The sequence below is a fragment of the Pleurodeles waltl genome, chromosome 3_1 (assembly GCF_031143425.1).
Source record: "Pleurodeles waltl isolate 20211129_DDA chromosome 3_1, aPleWal1.hap1.20221129, whole genome shotgun sequence".
NCBI lineage: Eukaryota > Metazoa > Chordata > Amphibia > Caudata > Salamandridae > Pleurodeles > Pleurodeles waltl.
In genome coordinates, this window is record NC_090440.1 from 556,746,737 (window position 1) to 556,769,136 (window position 22,400).

At 45.7% G+C, this 22,400-nt stretch overlaps 1 protein-coding gene across 4 annotated transcripts in view; it reads right to left on the bottom strand.

Annotated features, from left to right (window-relative positions):
* The window catches only part of UACA (uveal autoantigen with coiled-coil domains and ankyrin repeats), a 287,356-nt gene that overhangs the window by 103,077 nt on the left and 161,879 nt on the right, over nucleotides 1-22,400 (bottom strand). For 3 of the 4 annotated variants that reach the window (XM_069222950.1, XM_069222948.1, XM_069222946.1), the window contains exon 2: nucleotides 5,150-5,283. In XM_069222950.1, the coding sequence (XP_069079051.1) occupies nucleotides 5,150-5,283 (134 nt within the window). Of the gene's footprint in view, nucleotides 1-5,149; nucleotides 5,284-10,386; nucleotides 11,077-22,400 lie in introns of those variants that run through there. The other variant, XM_069222947.1, reaches the window with a different exon arrangement.

The following is a 22,400-nucleotide window of genomic DNA, read 5'->3' on the forward strand; positions in this document are numbered from 1 at the left end:
AGGACATTAGTTTTCATCTCCAGACTGGGGAGCTAGAGATCAAGGACCAGGTCTGCCCCAAGCATGACCATGGCTAAGGATGCAGATTCTTCTGTGGCTGGTCCGGGCAGAAAGAAAAGAACGGTTTCTGAGGAGGTGCCTAGTCCTACTAAGCTCTGCAGATCCTCATACCAGTTGACATCCTGATAGTACTGAGTAAACTTATCCCCCGGGTCATAATTGTTATCAGAGTCTGTCTCAGAAACAAAATGCAAAGAACGTTGCCTGCCTTGTGGTAACTGGAGTACAGAAACGGGTGGCGCAGTCAGATTAGGACACAATGTCAGTCAAAGTCAGACTGGTGTCTGGGAGGACAATCGGGGCCACCTTTCTGGGCAGTGAGGTCTGCATCAGCGTAGACATAACCGGGCCTGATGTGATTTGGTGCCGGAAGCAGCATCAGAACAGGAGGCAAGACTGGATCAGAGGGCCCAGCAGGAGTAGAGGGCAAATCCACCTGCAGTATTCTAAGTGGAAAGTCTCTCAGTAGATTGGGGCCCAAAGGTGCAACTAACATAGTCGGTAAGGAACATGGCTGCATAAAACTCTTTGAACTGCCGCAAAAAGGGTGGAGGCTCAGGGAATTTAGTTTGCACCAGAACCAGGTGCAGGAAGATCTCTGAAGTCAGCTAAATTTGAGAGTGTGATCGAGATGGCTGGTGGCACTCTCGAGCTTGGTCAGGGGAGGGCGTGCAGCGCAAAGGAGCAGAGTTTGATTTCTTGGGTTTTTTTTTTTGCATTTACCTGAAGACTTGGAGAGCGCAAAAGTCCCACTTATGAAGCACTCCATCAACTCCAGCACCAGGATCAGATCTCAGATGTGGACCCTGACTTGGAGCGGCACCGGTGTTACATTTTTTTTAATGCTTGGTGACAAAATTTCAACTTGTGTTCCCTGATTGCCTTCAGGGTCATGGACACAGTCTCCACAGGTATCAGAGTCAGGGCTCAGCACCAGACAGCGCAGGAGCATGTTTTCATTGTGCACAGAAATCAGTTTTTGACATTCCCTAGAGGGCTTGAAACCTGATGTTTTCGGGAGTGATATCCCTAGGATATTGAGTGAATTCGGGCTGGGATGGGGGGTAAATCGATGTAAAGCACCTCTGAGAGACAAGAGGCAGTGTGGAAAGAAAGGAAATGGCATCAGTGCACATAAGTGGCACCTATATAGGCCCCGCATTTTATTTCTAGAGCAGGAGGGCATCAGTGCGGAGGAGCAGGGCATCACCTTCTGGCTGACAAAAAAAAATGCTGAAAAAGTTTCCGGACCAAGCCTGACGCCTAGGGAATATTCAAAAGGGAGGAATCTGAAGCAGTGTCTATCAGAACAATGTATCAATAAATAAACACTATAAATAGGACTACCTTAAAGACTACGCCTTCTTGGGGATAGTCAGTATAATCAAGAAGTCATATCAGAGTGACACCTAGTGGTGGGGTAGCAGAAAACTCTTAGGAACGTAAAAAACAGATTCCTAGTTGAAGCATAAAAGTATGAAAAAACAATACTGGCAACCATAAGGGATGGAGGCTGTGAAAGGCAAAGGAAAACAAAGCCAAGGGTTTTCTGATTTCTTTAAGCCACAAGGTGCCAAATAAGGAGCTGGGGATCATTGCCCAGTGGACCCCACTTCAAAGAGAAGAAATCCTATCCCAGTGGTCTAGGAAAGAATCCTCTAGATCCTGATTAGATGGAAATTTTGACAAGCAGAGTGAGCAATTTACAGAACGGGGGGCGGGGGCAGACTATCAGATTAGAGGGAAAGATTCTGACTGATTGCAAGATCCAAAAATGGGAAGCTTGCATTTTATGTGTTTTTTACACTTGCCTGCTTCTCTTTGCCTAAAATATGCTGATAGTGGGGATGCATATAGGCTCTCTCACCACTGTTTTGCCTGAGCAAGGGTAATTCTCAAGTGTAGGTCTCGGCAGATTAGCTGCCACTTGCCACTGCCAAAAGCAAGAAGCTATCATGTAGAGCCTGGCACAGCTATTGCATAAACAACCTACACAAAGCAGCAAAATGAAATACGTACATTGGTGTAGGAAGAGTAAACATCTACCTCCTACACACATCTCCCAATACCTTATACCATTTAATTGCAACAGACCCCTCGCCCCTGAATTTTACATGGTAGATACATCTGCCAACAACCAGGTCACTGCTCTCCTCCGTCTTCTGACATATGCACACTTACCCTGACAACCTAGGCTTACCACTGGTCAAGAACGTTCTGACCCATGTCTGACAAGGGTTGTCATCTTCCCACTCACTTTCTTTGATCCTGACCTCGCCTCTTATTCTTGGGATGTTTGCTCCCACTCATACCTTCAGTCACCCCCTCTGTCTGGCATAATCATTTTCATCCCTTCATCCAAATACAAGACCTCTCCTCTCCCCACCCCATCCCATTTTCAACTCACTTCAAATCCAACATGCCTGACGAATGGCTTGACCCCGATACTCTCCATCCTCAACTCTTTACGTCCGTGCCCTGCTCTGGACTCTAGATATGCATCTCATTAATAGTGCCCCTACTCATGTTGCTGGACACTTGCTTGACCCCCTATTTTCGAATTTGAAGGGCCTGCAGACAGAGTCTCCAATTCCCTTATTATGGCCAGACCACTTCGCCATTCCCTTCTTTTTTCCAATTCCTTCTGTGCCTGTAATACAGAAGCATGGCCGAGGTTTCTTTCTTTAGGGACTAGCTAAAAGTTAACATTTTTATTCTGAACTCCATTTTGGAGATAACCCATCCGGCTCTGAGTCACGAAGTGGAGGCCAACTCAGTTACCACTCATAACTGGTATTGGACTTCTCATGACTCTGTATTACCTATTACACATGTTACACATCATAGACCCCCCCCCCCCCCACCCAATTGTTTAATCATGTTTTGCACACAAAAAAAAGAACGGTAAACATTTGGAAAGTTTGGCGCAAATCCTACTGCGAAAACAATAAACAAACAGAGATATGGATTGGCTCTAAAAGCTTATAAAAACTGCCGCACTACCAGAGCCGCCTCCTATTCGGGAAATAATCATGGCCCAAAACTGCCCCCAAACTTCTTTCAAGTGGTAAAAACGTTTGAGGTGCCACCGGTATCTCCCCTTCTGTATTACTTTCTTAGCCTCAGTGTGACGAACTAGCAGGATTTTGTTTCTGAAAAAGTGCCCGATATATTCAGGCTTCATTTTTTTTTTTTTTTTATACACTTGACCCTACCTGCTCCCAGCAGCTAACAGCATTAGATACTACTTGGGCTGCGCCTGTCTGCTCCCAACTGCACATGAATGAGGAGACTACCCCCGGCTCTGCCCAGCTTTGCTCTCTGAGTACTTTTCTGCCATGGACCTCTCGACTTTTACCATGCTCTCTGAAGCCATGAAATCAGGATCACCGTTAGACCCTTTTCCCCCTACGCTTTTTGCCAAATTAGGCCTACAATTTGTGAAAACAATAATCCAACATCTGAATTCCTCAATTTTAGAAGGTCGAGTTCCCAAGGCGTGGGAATATGCTATGGTAATGCCTTCGCTGAAAAAAAATTAATCTTGACCTTCTTAATCGGTCCAACTACGGACCAATCTCGCTCCTGCGTATATTGGCCAAACTTCCTCAAAAAAACATGTGAATAAACAACTATCGGTGTTTTACTGAATCAAATGGTATTCTTTACCCCTCCTAATCAGGATTCAGAGCCGGCTACAGCACGGAGTCAGCCCTACCTGGCATCAATGACATCTAAGGCTTCAGTTAGATAATGGGGGTACTGCTGCCTTGATTCTTCTAGCTCTTAGTGCTGCGTTTGACGTGGTAAACTACAACATACACCTTCAAAGATCAGAGGAGATGGGTGCATATGGTAATGCTCTAACCTGACTAAGTTCTTTCCTGCTGGACTGCTCCTTTCAGGTACATACTCAGCAGCATTGCTAAAAGCCCTACCCACTATTATCTGGCATACCACAGGGTTCAACACTTAGTCCAACCCTTTTTAATATCTACTTACGGCCTCTGGCAGATATCGTGGAAAGCTTGAGTCTTATGCTCTTTTAATATGCAGATGACACCCAGACTGTTTCTCCAGGTCATCTCGGGAGAATCGCAGGGCTGACTCTAAATATTTGCCTTAGGAACGCCACGGTATGGATGAAGTAAAACTCCATCAAACTGAATAGGGATAAGACTGAGATTCTGTTGGTGGCCAACCAACCTCGTCTCTGGAGCCCCATCTGTGGCCTGAGGTTCCTGGTGCATCTCTAATCCAGGTACGCGTTGTCAAGAATCTCGGTTTCTGGCTTGACAATAAGCTCTTAATGGATCATCAGATCACTAAGGTTGGGTCTACCTGCTTTTGGAGTTGTAAGATGGCTAAAAGAAAATACTCGGATTCCTCCCCATGTCTTCCCAGAGAACAGTGATTCAGGCATTGATTATCTCCAGGCTAGACTAAGGCAACATTCTGTATCTGGGTGTTCCCAAGGACTCACTTAAGCAGCTTCAGGTAGTTCAAAATGTGGCTGTAAGACTACTACTCCACCCGACTAAACAGAAGTCTACAACCAGACTCCTTCAAGATATGCACTGGCTTCCAACTGAGAAATTAATCCACTTCAAAGACCTGTGCTATATGCATATCGCATGCCAAACACAGGTCCCCATTATCTCAGATCTTTGGTGTTGCCCTACAAGCCAAACTGTCCTCTGCGCTCTGGCAATTCCAAACTTTCCACAGTCCCCGAGTGAGAGGACCCTGTCAAGGGAGTCAGGCCTTTTCCTACCAGGGTCCGAGTTGTGGAACGCATTACCACCTTGTATGAGATCCTGTCGATCTCTTTGTGTTTTGTTAAGTTGTTAAAGACCAGGCTGGTCCGAATCTATGTGTGGTGTTAGTTTTACTTGATTTACCATGAGGGGCTCAGTGCTGGGGAAACCCTTTTTCGATAGCTATGCATTTTATAAAATAATAATAATAGCAATGGTAGTAACAATAAAAGTAACAATAAGAATAGTGATAATCATAATATTAATTATCATAAAAATAATAACCAAACTAATACTAATAACTACCAATACGAATAATTAATAATACTTACGCAGATCTCCCTTCCAAGTCCAGCTTGCTAGGGTTGACCCCTTTTTTGGCGAGGATTGAGGAGACTTTGTCGACATCTCCTCGCTCCGCTGCTTTCATCAGCCGATCATCATACTTGTTCCAGTCAGCAGTTTGCTGTAGGAGAACGGAAAAGTCAGACAAATCATGAGTCAAAGAAGTTAATATGGACAAATAAGTTATTGCAGTTTACATCAACGTCAAAAGCAAACTTTTTGTGATAAAAACATATCAAAAACAATCTTAAGATAATGCTTTGACGCAGGCCACTGGTCAGGCATAAGAGTAATCCAAAGTTTGAGGGAAAACATATAGGACCTTTTCCTGGAATTACATTAGTCTGTGCTAGTATGGCATTATATAACATCTTTTTTTTTTTTTTTTTTTAAACAGCACTTTGCACTGCGATTTACCATTGGTAAGTGCAGCAAGTTAATGTCAACAATAGGCATTGCTATTACTACGTTTCACAGTACTCCATTTACTCGCCTTGGAACGATGAGGCACAGAGTAGGCCTTGCCAGGATTCAAATTTGTGGTCCACCGGACACATGACATGTCATCAAGCCATCTCGTCAGCCGTTTTAAGCTGTATTTGGGTCAGCAATGCTTTGAAGTAGTGTGGTATGAGTTTATATTGGCTGGTGAATGCAACAAATTGAAGTGCTCCTCTATCACAGACCAATGAGAGCTCTGTGAAATTGTAGAAGTAAGTTTCCATTAAGCCCGGCTCCTGCAGATATCCACATTTTGCTTCACTCCCATACATAAGAGCCCCTTATCAAGAGAGTTCCCAGAGTCCATGCTGCATGTAGTGAGGACCAAAAGCATAGTAGCAAGTTATGGTCTGTGTGTGGGACTCGTTCTTAAAGTGCGTATTCAGGGATGTTACAGCCACTCCAGAAGGCTATGCTTCGGACTGGACTCATAAGTAACATCCTTACAGAGGAACTTCCAATTTCAAGGATTCATCGATAAAGGGGAACTGAAGACCAGGCACAGCGTAGAGACACTGACACACCCTGCGCAATGTCTGAGGATTTTTTTATGTGAAAATAATTTTACCCAGGAAGCAGGCTTGCCAAAACTGTCAAACTAGTTTTACATCAATCCTAAAATAAACCAGGTTACACTGTATCACCAAGGCCTAGTGTCCCCAAACCATTTCTCTCTGCACAACATTGGTATCAGAGTCTAGAGGCGTCAGTATTAAGTGATGACAAGCCATGGTGACTTGAGACCTTGATGCCTGTTCTGAACAAGCTAGGCTTTCATGCGTTCCTCATTGGGGTTCCTTATGGAAGGCAGGAGTAATCGGGTCGCTATGTAGACGAGGCCTGTGACTGCAATCTTCCATTAATTAAGGGGAAAATGATGCTCGATGAAGGGCTTCAGGAAAAGCTGATTTCTTGGGAAATGTTCTGCCAAAGAATGGGCATAAGGTGTTGTTCCAGGCGCTTTGTGGAGAGAAAACTGGCTGCACCCAAGGAGTCCTCAAGATAAAATGGCCAAATTCACAAAATAGTAGTGGATCTGCAAATTCACCAAGCATCTCCTTGTAGAAGATTTAGGAATTTAGGTGAGCCAGGTTTTGACACACCGACGGCTGTTCCAACTGGTGCATGTGGGGTGACACTCTGACACATATAACACTAATTGAAAGCACTTGGACAATGGGGTGCTTTCAGGACGCGTCATGAATACACTTCGATGTTGGGAGTGGCCTACTTTGTTAGGTGTGCTGACACATGGCTGCTGAATACCACAAGGGAGTAACAGGAAGGAGGTGATTGGCAAGAGAACAGCAGTGTAGATACATATTCACCACATGATAGAAAATTCCAAGACGATAACCAATATCAAGGTGACGTTAGGCAATAGTTTTCAGCAACAATACGTGAACCTCGTGGGTTTATCTCAAGGCAATAAAAAGACCAGTGTCTTCTGCAATGTCGTGTTTTTCGTTGTGCTTTAACATGTCCGTGTAACCTTGTTGTAGTCGTGGAATGACACGGACATTCGGGCCTATTTTGTGGCATCCACGGTATCGGAGCCAGCAGAAGAGAGCTGGTCTCGCTTTACTGAAGCCCCCGGTCTTTACGGACTTTTTTTGCAGTCTAGGTTAACATTTCAAATACTGCATGAAAGCCTTCTGCATCAGAGAGGAAGAGTGGGGGGTGCTTGCAGACATGTCTTCCATACAACGCCGACAATCCTCGTCTGCGAGGCTGTTATAACACCCCTTCCAAGAACAAGGCTGGAAGGCACATCTTCCCACAGCTCGCCACTCCCGGTGGAGCCGGTCCTCTTGGAGAACTTTCCCCCGCTCATACCAAACTATGACAAGTGATCATTTCTCTACAAAAACATGCCCCTCGCGTTCCCACAGCACCTCGTGTCCCCCAGTTGTTAATGGCACATTTCCAGTTCGAATGACTGCCGCTTCCCCTGGAGGCATTCCTGTACCAAAGCCAAAGGAAACCCAGCACTTGCCAGAACGCGTTATTCGCAATGGAAAATGCAAACTGAAAAGTCAGAAAACAAAGACCTGCGTGGTCTGGATAGGGTTAACCAGCGCTGGGCCCGGGGAGCACTTTGTCAGAGGCCAAAGAACTGAGAGATTGACCCAGTTGGAGACCAGGATTGGAATCTAAGGCCTTTCACCCAACATTTGTCATCGGTCTTTGTGATGGAAATGCAACGCTGGGTACAAAAAGGGCATTTATGGGAAGGAGAGAGAGATCAGCAGAGTCCCAGGAAAGAGGAATGCCAAAGAGCCCCAAACCGGGAAAAAAATAATAATCAGTGAGACGTGCGAGGAGACGGCAAATTCACACAGCCTGGAAAGCGCCTGCCCCGCGCCCTTAATATGTATGAGAGGTACCGAATACACTTACACTACGGGTAATTCTAGAATGGAAACAAAGCTGGGTAACAAACACAAACGGACCAATGGGTACACACAGTCCCGCGTTCCGGCAGCAGTAAGAGATTGAGCACACAATGACAAACAAGGCCATAAAAGAGGGAAAGAAGACAAACAGGGAGACTGATGGTTAGACAAAAAATAAAATAAAATGCCCCACTGTACAAAGATTTGCAGTCGAGGAGTAGATCCAGAGAACCACAGCAAAGTCCAGAGCGATTTAACACACAATGACAGAGCAATCCCAACAGTATGTATGGGCTGGTATTTAAATAGTGTGCAGCTATCCAGTGAGCAATGGGGGCTGCACATTTGCTGTTCATGCAGGATCCTTCCGCTTATGTCGCAAATATATTTTTTATCCCATATTAATGATCCCAAATCATCCTCTCTTTCATGATTCAACTGGATAGCTAAAATACTTCGTTTGGAACTAAATGTCACCTTCTCTTACTACAACTCAACTCTTCTCCCACACTGTGTCCATCATTCTATATTCTTCTGTAGTCCATTCAACATCTGTTCTCAGTAGCTCTCCTTCCCCTATCAGCCTTTCGCTCATCCCTCTCCAACGCTCCTCCATGAGCCTTAAACCTCCGGGGTTCTCCAGATTCTATTTCTTCATTATGGCGCCCCTCCCTTCCCTATTCTCACTTCCTTGTTCAAAGCCCTGCTCCTTTCTTCCCATAAGTTCATGCTCCGAAACATTCTTCAGTAAGAATTCACTGTAAATATCTGATCCAGATTTCACTCATTATCTTAGTCATTATTATAGCATCTTGTACATCTTACAAGACATCTTCTCAGTTGTTTGGTTACCCATGAAGTGTGTAGACACCAATTAGGCAATGCTACGCTCTATAAAAATGTAAATAGAGTTATGTGGGTTCCTAGGACAGTCATGAATGATCATGAAGGAGTTACATTTAATATTTTTTTTTAATTAGCTAGTGTGACTGACTTGCCTAGACTTACAGGATGTGTCATCAAGAGTGGAGACCGGTATTTGAACCAAGGTCCTCAGGTTCCACGGAGGCAGTTCCAGGCACTGGGCCATATCTCCTCTTGGAGTGTGTGTTCAACATAATGCATTAGTTCAAGCATCACTCCTTGAGGAGCAGTCAGGGCCACAGATGCAAGGATATTCATCAGTGTCTGAGAAGATTAGCAAGAACTGAAGGCTTCTCACCAGGACACCCCTCGGTGGCCGAGTGAACCTTTGCATGCTCTAACAGGAAGACAAAGCACCTGCATGGAGGCTAGGCTTCTCCCTTGTCAGCCTCCCTGAGTGAAACGTTCAGCAGCACATAACGAGACTGGATGGTGCAGTACCAAGGTTTGTATGTTAACAGAGTAAAACACTGAAATGTGAAAACCTTACAAAACCGTGCATGAAAAAAATGTGGCCTTTCATGTACCGTTTAATAAATGTACTTGTTACAAGAAAATCCCCTTTGAGAAACATGACCTACTGTATTGTGTTAGAGCATTAGTAAAGGGCTTACTAGAGCTATGTGGGCCGCTGAAGTGCTGATCCACATGGGTATGTGATTGGAAGTGTGGTACCGTTGCTATGAGCTTATGTGGGAAGTGCTTCCATGCCGTGGGTGATGACCACCCAAGTGTGGTTATAGTGTTAAGAGGCGCAATACTTAGTGATGTGATAGATGAGGAAGCATGTGACAGAAGTACATTTTGATAGTTTGCGGCTCCGATTAGCATTGCAGGTCTTTTTACTGTGCTGGTTATCTTGTATGTTTTTTGTTCTCAATCCCATTTCCTATGGTGACTGTAGCAGGAGGTTTTCCGTTCGGATGCGGAGGAGGTAACGGATGTGGTGAAAGAGTGAGGGGGAACTAGACACCTGCCTGGAGAGTCTGTGTTACAGTCCTGCTTTACAGGACTGCCCTTACAGAAGTCAAGTGAGGAGAATTTGACAGGATGCACTGCTTTGTAAGCATTTTCTTTAATAATTCGATTACCAATAAAGCTCTTGTATAATGTTCGATGCTACCACTTCAACGCACAATGAAGTTCAAAACTCAACATCAGTTATTGGAGAAACATTTTAGAGGTAAGATGTTTAGTGGCTGTACAAATGACCATTTGAAGTAAAAACAGGCAGAGAGGAACAACAACATAAAACACTGGAATTGCCCAAATCTGTATACAAGATTTGCAGCGCGAAATACAGGCTCAATTGACCACAGAAAACAACAAAAAAGCAGGAAGAACGTAGATAAGAAAACACTCAAGACACCTGTGAGTAGGACCACCACCAAGCTGCCACGTACCAGGTGTTTAAGGACACAGGCAAACCAAGGGGGCATTCTGAACCGCACGTCCAGTCACTAGCTTCAACAACACGGCCACCGGCTTCTTCCAGACACCAAAACAGTGATAAGGAAGACAGTCCAATTACAGCAGTCACTCTTAAGAAGAGAGGCTCCCAGGCTCCCCTTCACAGAGTCTGCAGAGCTCAGGCGCAGCCATGAAGAGGCCCACGATCCTTGGCGCCTCGGGTCCCACGACCACCTTCATGGTCGGGAGGAAGAGCACCGGCCTGCCGGTGCTAGGGCCGAGCCTGATAGTCCGCACCTGTGTACGTCCTACGTAGCGCTATAAGGGGCCACGGGCAAGGTCAGAATTCACGTCCGAGGCTGACTGTCAGAGAAGCTGTGGCCAGTGCGCAGTGCGGCCCGCGCCTGCGTTATAATGCGCCCGAGGCCGCGGGCAGGGCTGCCGTCCGCCTGCAGATCGGACAGCCCCGACTCTTCTCTCACCGGACTGCTACAGGGAGCAGCGGGCAGCGCTGCAGGCCCACCTCCAGCACGGACTCTCCAGGACACTAGAAGCGGGCCTGGAAACCACGGCTTCTTCATAGGCCCCGTGGGCGTTCGGCGCACTGGGCCACTCCATCCTCTCTGCAGCTCGAGTCCACTCGACTGGTGCCTGCCTGCTCTGCACGCGGCCGGGGCATACCCACAGATCCTGCGCTATTTCAGACCCAGGGGCTCCCGACAGCTGAGTGACAGAGGCGAGAATCTAAGAATACTCTGGTGCCAGTGCCTCCACGGGAGAGGCATGCAGGCCCGACATTAGTCATGTCTACCGGCTCTGGATATAGTCACCTTCACCGGATAAACAACAAGCTGCGATCAAGTGGCTGCTGGCAAAAGTCCTGGGAGTGGCAGATTTGCCATAGTGTAACTCAACTTTAGCCTGTTCTCGAAGGAGGCGATGCGAACTCCCAGTGGCCAAGAAACAAACTCCACTGGAAATAATGAGGAAGAACAAGTGCTGTAATCTCTGCTACCCTGAGAATTATCCATCAGCATATCCACCAATCAGTGAGACCAACCAAAACAGATCCTGCTTCTTGCTCAGCAGATGCCCAACATGCCCTTTGGCTAACAGATCCCGTGGTTCAGGCCAAGCTAACCGAAAATCTGCTTCCCTGACCCTGGAGTCCAGCCATCCCATGGCATTAAGGACCCCGGGCCTAAACTCCCCAATGTAGAGCCAACTGATCCAGTGGGCCACACAGCTGTTAGAAGATGTGTACCCAAAGTGTCCAAAACCAAGTGATCCCAAGGCCCTAAAAACTCGAGGACCAAAACAGGGCCAAGGTCCATATAAACAACACAACAACAGAAGATGGCATTCAGGTCAGCAGATCTCACGCTGCCAACTCAGCAAAACTGTCTTAACTTGGGGCACCGACCTGCAAACATACTTCGAAAGTTGCAGAGGGGATTTATTTACAGCCATTCTTGCATATTAATGGTAGGACTTTTGGTAGGCACTAATATGAACAGCACACTGCCATTCAAGAGCCCTGCCCTGTTAATCCAGGGTTTCAAAGATTACATGAGTTTGTCCCTCAAAATAGGAGTTTCTTCACAAAAGCTATGCTCAACAACCAGAAAACGCGTCAAATCTTGTGTAGATCACTTACATGGATAGTGGCATCCATTTACTTTAACAAAGTTTGTTTTCGGTTGAAGTATTCCAAGGGACTCCAAGCTCTAACCATGTACTACTTACCTGTGTGTTGATTACTCCACTGGACATGAGCCGCTTGTTATAGGCTGCCATACCTCTTTTACTGAACAACCACGTATAGAGAGAATTGTTTTGTCTCTTGTACAGATGAAATGGGCCATGCTTGCTGTCATAAGTATTCATTGTTCTTAAGGGTAAAGGTTTTACATTTTAACTCCATAGCACCAAAAACTACTACTAATGATGGTGAGCTCAGTAAAGGTGAATCCAAAATCCACAAAGCTTGAATTTGATGGTTCCCCCATAATTTCTGGGATATTGTCTGGCAAAGGAAAAACATCAGAAGCACTAATAAATAAATTTGGGATCCTGGGCGCACCCACTACAGCCCATCTGGCAAAATCACAGCTGACTACTTTAGAAAACTTCTTTAAATATAAAAAACGTACTGGCAAGTCTCCCATAGCCACTGTGGATATATGTACTCCTACTGACCAACCAAATACCCACGTGAAGATGGTTTAACAGTCTGAGAGCATTTCTGTAGAAAACGAAAACTGGATGAGTATTGAGCTAGATACTTAACAGCCTATTCCCAGTTTCACGTCCACAACGTTTTAATTCAAAGGAAGTTATTTCTTACAGAAAATAGCTTTTTCTTACCGAAGACGGATCCACAACGAGAATAGGAGAAAGATCACAAAACAGCCAACTTTTGATAACTTCCTAAACCAGCAACAACGAATATCATGATTACTTCTACCGTTTGGTGGAACATTATCCGTTTGTATCGTGCATAACACAAACACTCATCTGGACTTAAACAACCGCTTACACATTAAATTCACTGTGGAATATTCTGACACAATCATGTATTCCAGAACTATCAGAACCCACAGACTGACTAATGGACATAAAATGAAAAGCATCACAGACCCTCACATAGCCTCCAGCTGTTCCTCACATATCTCCATTGACCTTCACACAGCCCCCAAAACACCAAAATGTAGCTCTAAAATAGAATCACTTACAACTACGAGATCCTAAATAATCCACAACCTACCTTTTTTGCAATCCCTGTCCATAGATTTCAGCCAACTGAGCTCTATAAAGCTCTTATCCGAGTCCTCCTACCTTGACATATTCCAGCACCCCACTCTCCACCTCTATACAACTGCATGCTTCACTTCCTCTTCATTGCTTCCCAAAACCTGTGCCCATTAAACCCAGTCTGACTGATTATCAGGCAAACAGGCACAGATCTCATCAGTGGGGTCACAAGCAGCTCAACGAGCAGTCTCCAACATCTGCCTCTTCGAAGCCTCGACTCGCCCAATCCAAAGTCTCAGACCTCTGCCACTGTGTGGATTGGTTTGTGCCATTCTCAGGATGCAGGCCTACCTAATGACATCCAAGGTGGCTGGTAACAGGCGCAGTCTTTTAATACTGGTATAAGTGGAAAGAAGGCTCTGACAAGAGGAAGCAGGAAGGTGTGCATCCTTGTAGATGGGGTATGGGGGACATACGCTGTTTAAGCCAAGCTCTTCTCCCCTCTCGCCACAGTCGGAAGACCCACAGACTGTTTTATTCATGCAGCAGCCTCAGCAGCTTTCAGCCTTCTTTAACAGGTACTTAGTGGTGGTTTCAAGTCAGAAGTTGTCAGGGTACATTCGGCTGACACTAGAGGAGGAACTCAAACCACAATCCTAAGCACCGTCCGCCCGCCCACCTCAAAACAGGCTGGACAAGATCATCTACAGAAGCACCCTTTGAAGTTCCCCATCCCCAAAACACAGGGGTCGCTTTTCGACATTCAGAAGGAAATCCCGACAGTGGTGGATGAGGGCCCAAACCAGAAATTATGTCTGAGTAGCAAGTGTGTTACAATAAACCACCGCAAACAGCACACCACAACAATGTCAGGGAACCTCAGGACGTAACGTTTATTACAGCGAACACTCTTTATGGCCCTTTCACTTGCAAATCTGCTTCTGCTTCCTGGCCCGCATACTCTATAATGCATTTGAATGCACGCCCATAGCTGTTGAAACTATCTCTGCAAATCGTGCATACAATTTCACACATGCCTGCTGTTACACTCGAAGAAGGAACTGGGTGATTCTGGGAAATCAGCCAATTACAGCTTACTTTGTAGGTAAAACATTAATTTAAATTCATTTTCTGAACCAGCACAGTTTAAAAACTTTTCGAACTGTTTTAATAAATAGGAAAATAGGATTTCACTCCTGAACAATGCAAGGATATTGATTCACCACAATGGCAGGGATACTCGGAGTGACATCAAGCCCCCTTGGACGCACCTAACACAGGGTTCGTCCTTTAACTCGATTTTCTCCTCTCAACAACCTCATCTTTGCTGCTGTCTATGAAGAAGGGGTAGGAGAGGAAACTACAGAAAGTTAACATGGCTCTTAGTGCTTTCATTAATTTATTCTGGTCCTGCTGCAGCCTTAGCAACCCCAAGGACAAGGGGGAGTGAGAGCAGTGCAATCCTTACTTAACAATGCACAGGTGTCCTCTCTGTTAAAGTTACTTATCTTTGGCCCTAATGATGGATTCAACAGCTCCAGTAGGCTCCTTGCATGAAGTTCTCTACAAACGCTAACCTGGATCCCAAAAAGCTTTCAGCCATAGTATGTCACGGGCACCATTACGCAGACTATACAGCCAACCTTCCCTCAAACCATATCTCCCTTCACTCCACCCCCAATCTGGCAGTGATGAGGAATGTCCACTTAAGGTACCACTGCAGTCTGTTAAACAATCACAGGGTGGGAGGAAACTGTGCCCTCGCTGTAAACTCAACACACGACACAGACACAGGTTTCTTTACTCTGTGCAAGAGACTTATTTTGCCACAGAGGGTGTGAAAGACTAAATCCTGTATTTTACGAAAATTCTGTTGACGCATCCAAACATAATTACAAAGATTTTTTTTAATCGAAAGATAATCAGGTTACAAAATACACCAAAAGCAAATTGCAAAAAAAGGTAATTACCTACAACCACTAAAGTGATAAATCAGAGTCCAATGAAAAGTTAAAAATGAAGTGCTGGTTGTCTCGCAATCGCTTGTTATTTAACAGAGGTGTCAGTCATATTCCCATGTTATTCATGGACACAGTACAACAGTGTACACATTAAAACTGTTGAAGTACGTTTCGGTGGAATAATCATACACCCCACCTTCCATCAGGACTATCTATTATCTAAATATATCATAGAGAACTCCAATCCTTTTAATATGTTATAGGGAAATCCAGGTAATCTAAAAAAACAGCTCTTTTTATTAGTATTATTATTCTTTTTAGATAAATATCCAGGGAAACACAAATACCTGATATCCGGGATCCCGGCATGGCCTATAGTGCAAGGGCTTGGCAATCAGTCCTTGTCCTGAGCTTAGGAGCATCAGCGAATCACATAGGCTCAACTCAGTCAAATATACATTTCTCATACCGGTAAAGCAGCTGGCAGCTGACCCCCCAGCTCTCTGCAGCCGGCGCACTGAAGCCTGCTTGCTGCGCCTCTCCTCCTCGCAGACACCAGAAAAGCCAATTTCCACATCAGAATGTCTGGCAGGCATACGTGCATAAGTTCAAAAGAGCGCCCCATTATGAAGGCGAGGGCCAACTTAATGTCCCATGGCGGACCAAAGCAGGCTATTTATTCTTTACCCCTTAAGAATTCTGGCAACTGGTGTTTTGAACAAGTACCCTGATAATGTGAAAATGTTCAAGCGTAAATCAATGTAAGTATCACTTCTCTCTGCTAAAGAGGTTGACACCTGCAAAATAGGCGTTGCACCGCCCTCCACTGGGTTTCCAGGTTTGTTCATGCACAAAGAAACAAATGCAGTTCACCATATGGAGCAGACTGGTCTAGCTGGCAACTTCCTTGTACTCAAGAAAATATCTCACGTTCATATAGGTTCCACATGGGTAAGTTTGGATACAGTAACCGACAGTCATGCTGAGCCAACACAGTGTCCGTTCATGGGAGAAGCCAAGAGTACTCACAGTTTATAAGCAGAAGGTCTGCATACCAAAGACACCTTACCTAGTCAGGGGCAATCAGAACCCATAGTGTGTTCTTATGTTCTGAATAACCTTCTGTATTAGAAGGTTATGCATAAGAGACCTGGAGCATAGAGTGGGGAGACAGCATCTCTAGCATTTCATGGTTCAAAAGATAAATAATTAGGAGGCCTCCAATAAAATCCATGGTTGAAAGACCAGGTTTACCAAGTACTGATGAAATGCCGATTGGTGGCTTATGGAGGACAGTCTGCTCAACTGACAAGTGTTTTGACTGCAACTAAATAAGCTCTGACAGATCAATTTCTCGGTCTTGTCAACACAACTATAGGTGCATTGTTTATACACACAATGCTTCTAAGTGTACACCTTCCTACTTTATCAAAACGGCAGTGTTCATGTAAAAAAATGTTTTAATGCCTCTATGACCTCACACTTGCTTCCCTCAAAGAAGAGGCAGAACAGCTTTCAACACCAGGCAGGTGGTGCTCAAATCCTGAAATATTTTATGCATGAATCTTTCACAAGGTGAACAGTGCAGTGATCCCATTGTCGACTTAGCACTCTGTGCTTCCCATTAGTGGAGAAAGACCTATCTATAATTACTGGTGTTTGAGACCATGGAGAGAAAAGATGCTCCTTTAATGACGAGTTGCCTACCACTGCATAGTCTTAACAAGTCTGTGGAAAAAGAACCCCGCTTTCCAGGTGGCAATAAAACTGGTTTCATAGCATGGGAAGACAAAAGTTGAACCAAGAGAAGCATTCTCTTTAATGTACAAGCCACCAAGAGAAAAAGGAGATCAGATTTTTTAGATGATGAACCAATCTGGCAGTTGTTAATACATTATATAGTTTTATCAGTAAAGCTGCAAGTTAGAGGGAAGGTTTTTGGACATTTCTTGGAAATGTTCTGTCTGTAATTTACAGTGAGCAATCACATCATGCTTTAGTAATATATTTATGAAAAGTGAGTGTTTAAACATAAACTGACTAACACTCCTGCCCTGAAGGCAATGCTATTAGTAAACTAAGAGGCATGTAATGGATCCTCTGTTCCCTATATGTGGGCTTGATTCTTTTGATACATGGATCAAACATTTAGTGTATTTAATCAAACAAATATGTTTTTTGTACAGCATAAATCCAGAGCTCTTGTATTTGAAGGTGCACTCATATGTGACAATGAAGAAAAAGGCGACTCTTTAAACTAAAATATTTGACTAGGATCACAAAATTTAAGACCCGTTTGCGGGTCAAGTACATTGCTGTTATGGTCGAGTAGATTATTCAAGTTATTCGACCTGCAGGTCTAGTAATATTTTTATGATTTTTTTAGGCCTGATATTGCAACTCTAGAAGACAAGAGTGGGTTTGATGTTTTGAGCGTAGGAAAACAAGTGAAGCGACTTTCCTATACCATCAACTGTACCCCAGTAGTGCTGAAAAAATGTCTGCAGTTGAGGCTCAAGTTGGGCCTACTGGCACAGTCTATAAGCATGGTGGCTGAATTCTTAAAATGTCGTAGTTGAACCTTTTTCACCTACGAAGCCAGTCCGAAGTTGTTGCTCTGTTTTGATTAATGCACTTGACGAACCATCAGCCATCCCCCAAAATTACATGCTGGCCACCTCAAGAAATGTTCAATTATTCATTGATGCCACTGAACAATCCACTGGATAGTATCTAGTATCACATCTGAGCACAAATCCTCTGCACACAAACCAGCCACGGCATCAGAAGTAACCAACACGATCAGTAACTAATGTTTAGAACCATTAATCAAAGGAAGAAAATGAGTCTCTCATGTGATACAGTTAGCTACAGCAATCTACCAGATTGCATGTGACAATTTAGTCAGGACACAGTTTGCATTCGTATCCATGAGGTTTAGGCTGCCAGATGCAAACATTCTGTGGCAACTGAAACTCTTCTTTGGAACCCCTAATCATGGGTACAGTGAGAACCTTATGCATCAGATCTCTTAATTGCTTTTTGTAGAAAGACAGCAGTTATGGGTGTCGACATTTACTAAAATGGCGTGGAGACTGATGCCTGGAGGTGTGGTACTATAAGGAGTATAGTTTCAAATCTACAGACTTGCAGCTGGGTCAGGCCTTCCTTAAAGTGAAGGAGACTCTGAGCAGGTTCGAAGATAACATGGTTTTGACAAGCGCCTGACCTGAAAAGGGGCATCAGAGATGTTCCGGCCGAAATAATTAGCATGTTCCACTGAAAGGCTTCAATTGGCGTTTAGGATGAACCACTCGAAGGACAACTTAGGGAGAAGAGACAGAACATTGGTGTAGGAAGTTGGCTCTGTATATACTATTTCACAGTAAGAAATAGTGTGCACAGCGTCCAAGGGATCCCCTTAGAGGTAAGATAGTGGCAAAAAGAGATAATTCTAATGCTCTATTTTGTGGTAGTGTGGTTGAGCAGTAGGCTTATCATAGGGTTGTGTTAAGCATTTGTTGCACACACACAGGCAATAAATGAGGAACACACACTCAGAGACAATTCCAGGCCAATAGGTTTTTATATAGGAAAATATATTTTCTTAGTTTATTTTAAGACCCACAGGTTCAAGATTTACAAACAATACTTTAAATGAAAGGTATTTCCCTCAGGTATTCTAGGAACTTTTAATTATCACAAAAGCATGTACAGTTTTGACAAAAATGCAATAAGCTATTTTAAAAGTGGACACAGTGCAAAAATCAACATTTCCTGGGGGAGGTAAGTAAATGTTAGGTTCACAGGTAAGTGAAACACTTACAGGGTTCAAAGTTGGGTCCAAGGTAGCCCACCGCTGGGGGGTTCAAGGCAACCCCAAAGTTACCAAACCAGCAGCTCAGGGTCGGTCAGGTGCAGAGGTCAAAATGGTGCCCAAAACACATAGGCTTAAATGGAAATAGGGGTGCCCCAGTTCCAGTCTGCCAGCAGTTAAGTACCCGCGAATTCGGAGGGCAGACCAGGGGGGTTTTGTAGGGGACCGGGGGGGGGGGGACACAAGCAGGCACAGAAAGTACACCCTCAGCGGCACGGGCGGCCGGGTGCAGAGTGCAAACAGGTATCGGGTTTTCAATAGGAATCAATGGGGAGACCCGGGGTCTCTTCAACTATGCAGGCAGGCAAGGGGGCGCTCCTCGTTGTAGCCACCACCTGGGCTAGGCAGAGGGTCGCTCCTGCACTAGAGTTCGGTTCCTTCAGGTCATGGGGGCTGCGGGGGCAGTGTGGTTTTCACGCGTCGGGTTCCTTGAAGCAGGCAGTCGCGGTCAGGGGAGCCTCTGGATTTCCTCTGCAGGCGTCGCTGTGGGGGCTGAGGGGGGGGTCTACTCTGGCTACTCACGGGCTCGCAGTCGCCGGGGAGTCCTCCCTGTAGTGTTAGTTTTCCACAGGTCGAGCCGGGGGCGTCGGGTGCAGAGTGGAAAGTCTCACGCTTCCGGCGGGAAACGTGTGGTCTTTAAAAGTTGCTTCTTTATTGCAAAGTGTTGCAGTTTCTTGAACAGGGCCGCTGTTCTCTGGAGCTTCTTGGTCCTTTAGATACAGGGTAGTCCTCTGAGGCTTCAGAGGTCGCTGGACCCTGTTGGATGCGTCGCTGTTGCAGTTTTCTTCAAAGTAGGGAGACAGGCCGGTGGGGCAGAGGCCAAATCAGTTGTCGTCTCCGTCTTCACTGCAGGGCTTCAGGTCAGCAGTCCTTCTTCAGGTTGCAGGAATCCATCTTCCTCAGTTCTGGGAGCCCCTAAATACTCAATTTAGGGGTGTGTTTAGGTCTGGGAGGGCAGTAGCCAATGGCTACTGACCCTAAGGGTGGCTACCTCGTTGTGCCTCCTCCCTGTGGGGCAAATCCCTAATCCTAATGGGGGAATCCTCCATCTGCAAGATGGAGGATTTCTAAAAGTCAGAGTCACCCCAGCTCAGGACACCTTAGGGGCTGTCCTGACTGGAAAGTGACTCCTCCTTATTTTCCTCATTATCTCCTCCAGCCTTGCCGCCAAAAGTGGGGGCAGTGGCCGGAGGGGCGGGCATCTCCACTAGCTGGGAAGCCCTGTGGCGCTGTAACAAAGGGGGTGAGCCTTTGAGGCTCACCGCGAGGTGTTACAGTTCCTGCAGGGGGAGGTTTGAAGCACCCTCCACCCAGTACAGGCTTTGTTACTGGCCACAGAGTGACAAAGGCACTCTCCCCATGTGGCCAGCAACATGTCTGGTGTGTGGCAGGCTGGCAAAAACTAGTTAGCCCACACTGGAAGTCGAGTATGTTTTCAGGGGGCATCTCTAAGATGCCCCCTGGGTGTATTTCACAATAAAATGTACACTGGCATCAGTGTGCATTTATTGTGCTGAGAAGTTTGATACCAAACTTCCCAGTTCTCACTGTAGCCATTAAGGTGCTGTGGAGTTCGTGTATGACAGACTCCCAGACCATATACTCTTATGGCTACCCTGCATTTACAATGTCTAAGGTTTTGCTTAGGAACTGTTGGGGCATAGTGCTCATGCACCTATGCCCTCACCTGTGGTATAGGGCTCCCTGCCTTAGGGCTGTAAGGCCTGCTAGAGGGGTGACTTATCTATGCCATAGGCAGTGTGAGGTTGGCATGGCACTCTGAGGGAAGTGCCATGTCGACTTAGTCATTTTCTCCCCACCAGCACACACAAGCTGGCAAGCAGTGTGCATGTGCTGAGTGAGGGGTCACCAGGGTGGCATAAGACATGCTGCAGCCCTTAGAGACCTTCCTTGGCATCAGGGCCCTTGGTACCAGGGGTACCAGTTACAAGGGACTTACCTGGGTGCCAGGGTTGTGCCAATTGTGGAGACAAAGGTAAAGGTTTAGGGAAAGAACACTGGTGCTGAGGCCTGGTTAGCACGCCTCAGCACACTTTCAAATCATAACTTGGCATCAGCAAAGGCAAAAAGTCAGGGGGTAACCATGCCAAGGAGGCATTTCCTTACAATTGAGGACTGGTTCAGACAAAGTCTGATCACTCTTTAGTCCTCTTCACATTTTGTGTTGTAGATTTGAGGTCGTTCGTGTAAAGGTTGAGTCTCCTGTCACTCCCCAAAAACCACATGAATGGATTATGTTGTCTCCTGATGTGAGTTTCACTAAAGCAGCATCTGTGGAGAGGTTGGGCCTGGGTAGGGCCATTTCCTGACTCCTTTCAGATTAGATGGCAGATCATGTGTATACTGTGGCTGTTGAGATTTGCGATCACAGCTCCCCCATGGTAATGCCCATAGGTGTTTAGGTAAGCAACTTTCCTAGGGCTTTACATGTAAACAGGTCTTGTGGTGTGTGTTGGGTCCCTGTATCCCTATGACAGTTTGCATGAGTTACCTCACTGCAAACTCTACACTCAATAGTTTCCTTGACCGGGATCTCCATGCCGTGTGGGATTACCAGTCTCTGGATGATGTCTGAGAAAGTACATCTTTATGTAGTATTTGGTACTCGGGGTATGGCTGTTGCTTGAGACAAGAGTGTGGGATGCCCAGTGTTCAACATTGCTGCCTGCACTTTTAGTAGTGTTCATCATACGGCTGGGGTCCAATCCACCTAAAACACCTGCTGTTGAACCTCTGGTTGGGGGTACCAGCTGCAGTGTAATCAATCCTTCACTTTCAGATGCCATTTCTCTCCGAGAACAGTGGTTTTGTTTACCGCTTTGCGCCGCCTCTAGGTCATTTTTGTCGCGCTCAATGCATCACCGAACCTCGTGTTTTGGACGCTAAAAGTGGACGAGGACTGCAGCTTAAATTTAAACCTATGAAAGTGGAGCCCTCCGACGGGGCTCTAAATCACTGTCTGTCTTAGACCAGGGCCCCTGAACCGGGCAGACATGCAGGCAGACAGTGCGCTAAACCAGGCCACCTCTGCAAATAGTGCCCAAGCGCCCAGACGGGTACCAGCAGCCTGCTGTGAAGGGAGGAATGTCCACTGCTACTGGAGCCCGACACATGCTGTCAGAACAGAAGTATGCTTCCTCCTGCTTGGGGGGGCAGGCGGGGGATATCTAATGATTTTGCTTTAAAAGTACTTGTCAGGAGAGTTGACAAACAGGAGAGCCCCTCCCTGCCTACTGCATTCCGACACTCCCTCGGGGGAGCCTACATGTGGAACAGGTCCAACTACCACGCACGTTAACTTGGAGCAAACCGATGAGTATTGTATCCTTGTCAGAAGACAAGGCCACACGTGGGGTACAGATGTGTGGATCTGCAAGTGACAACTCAAGCTATG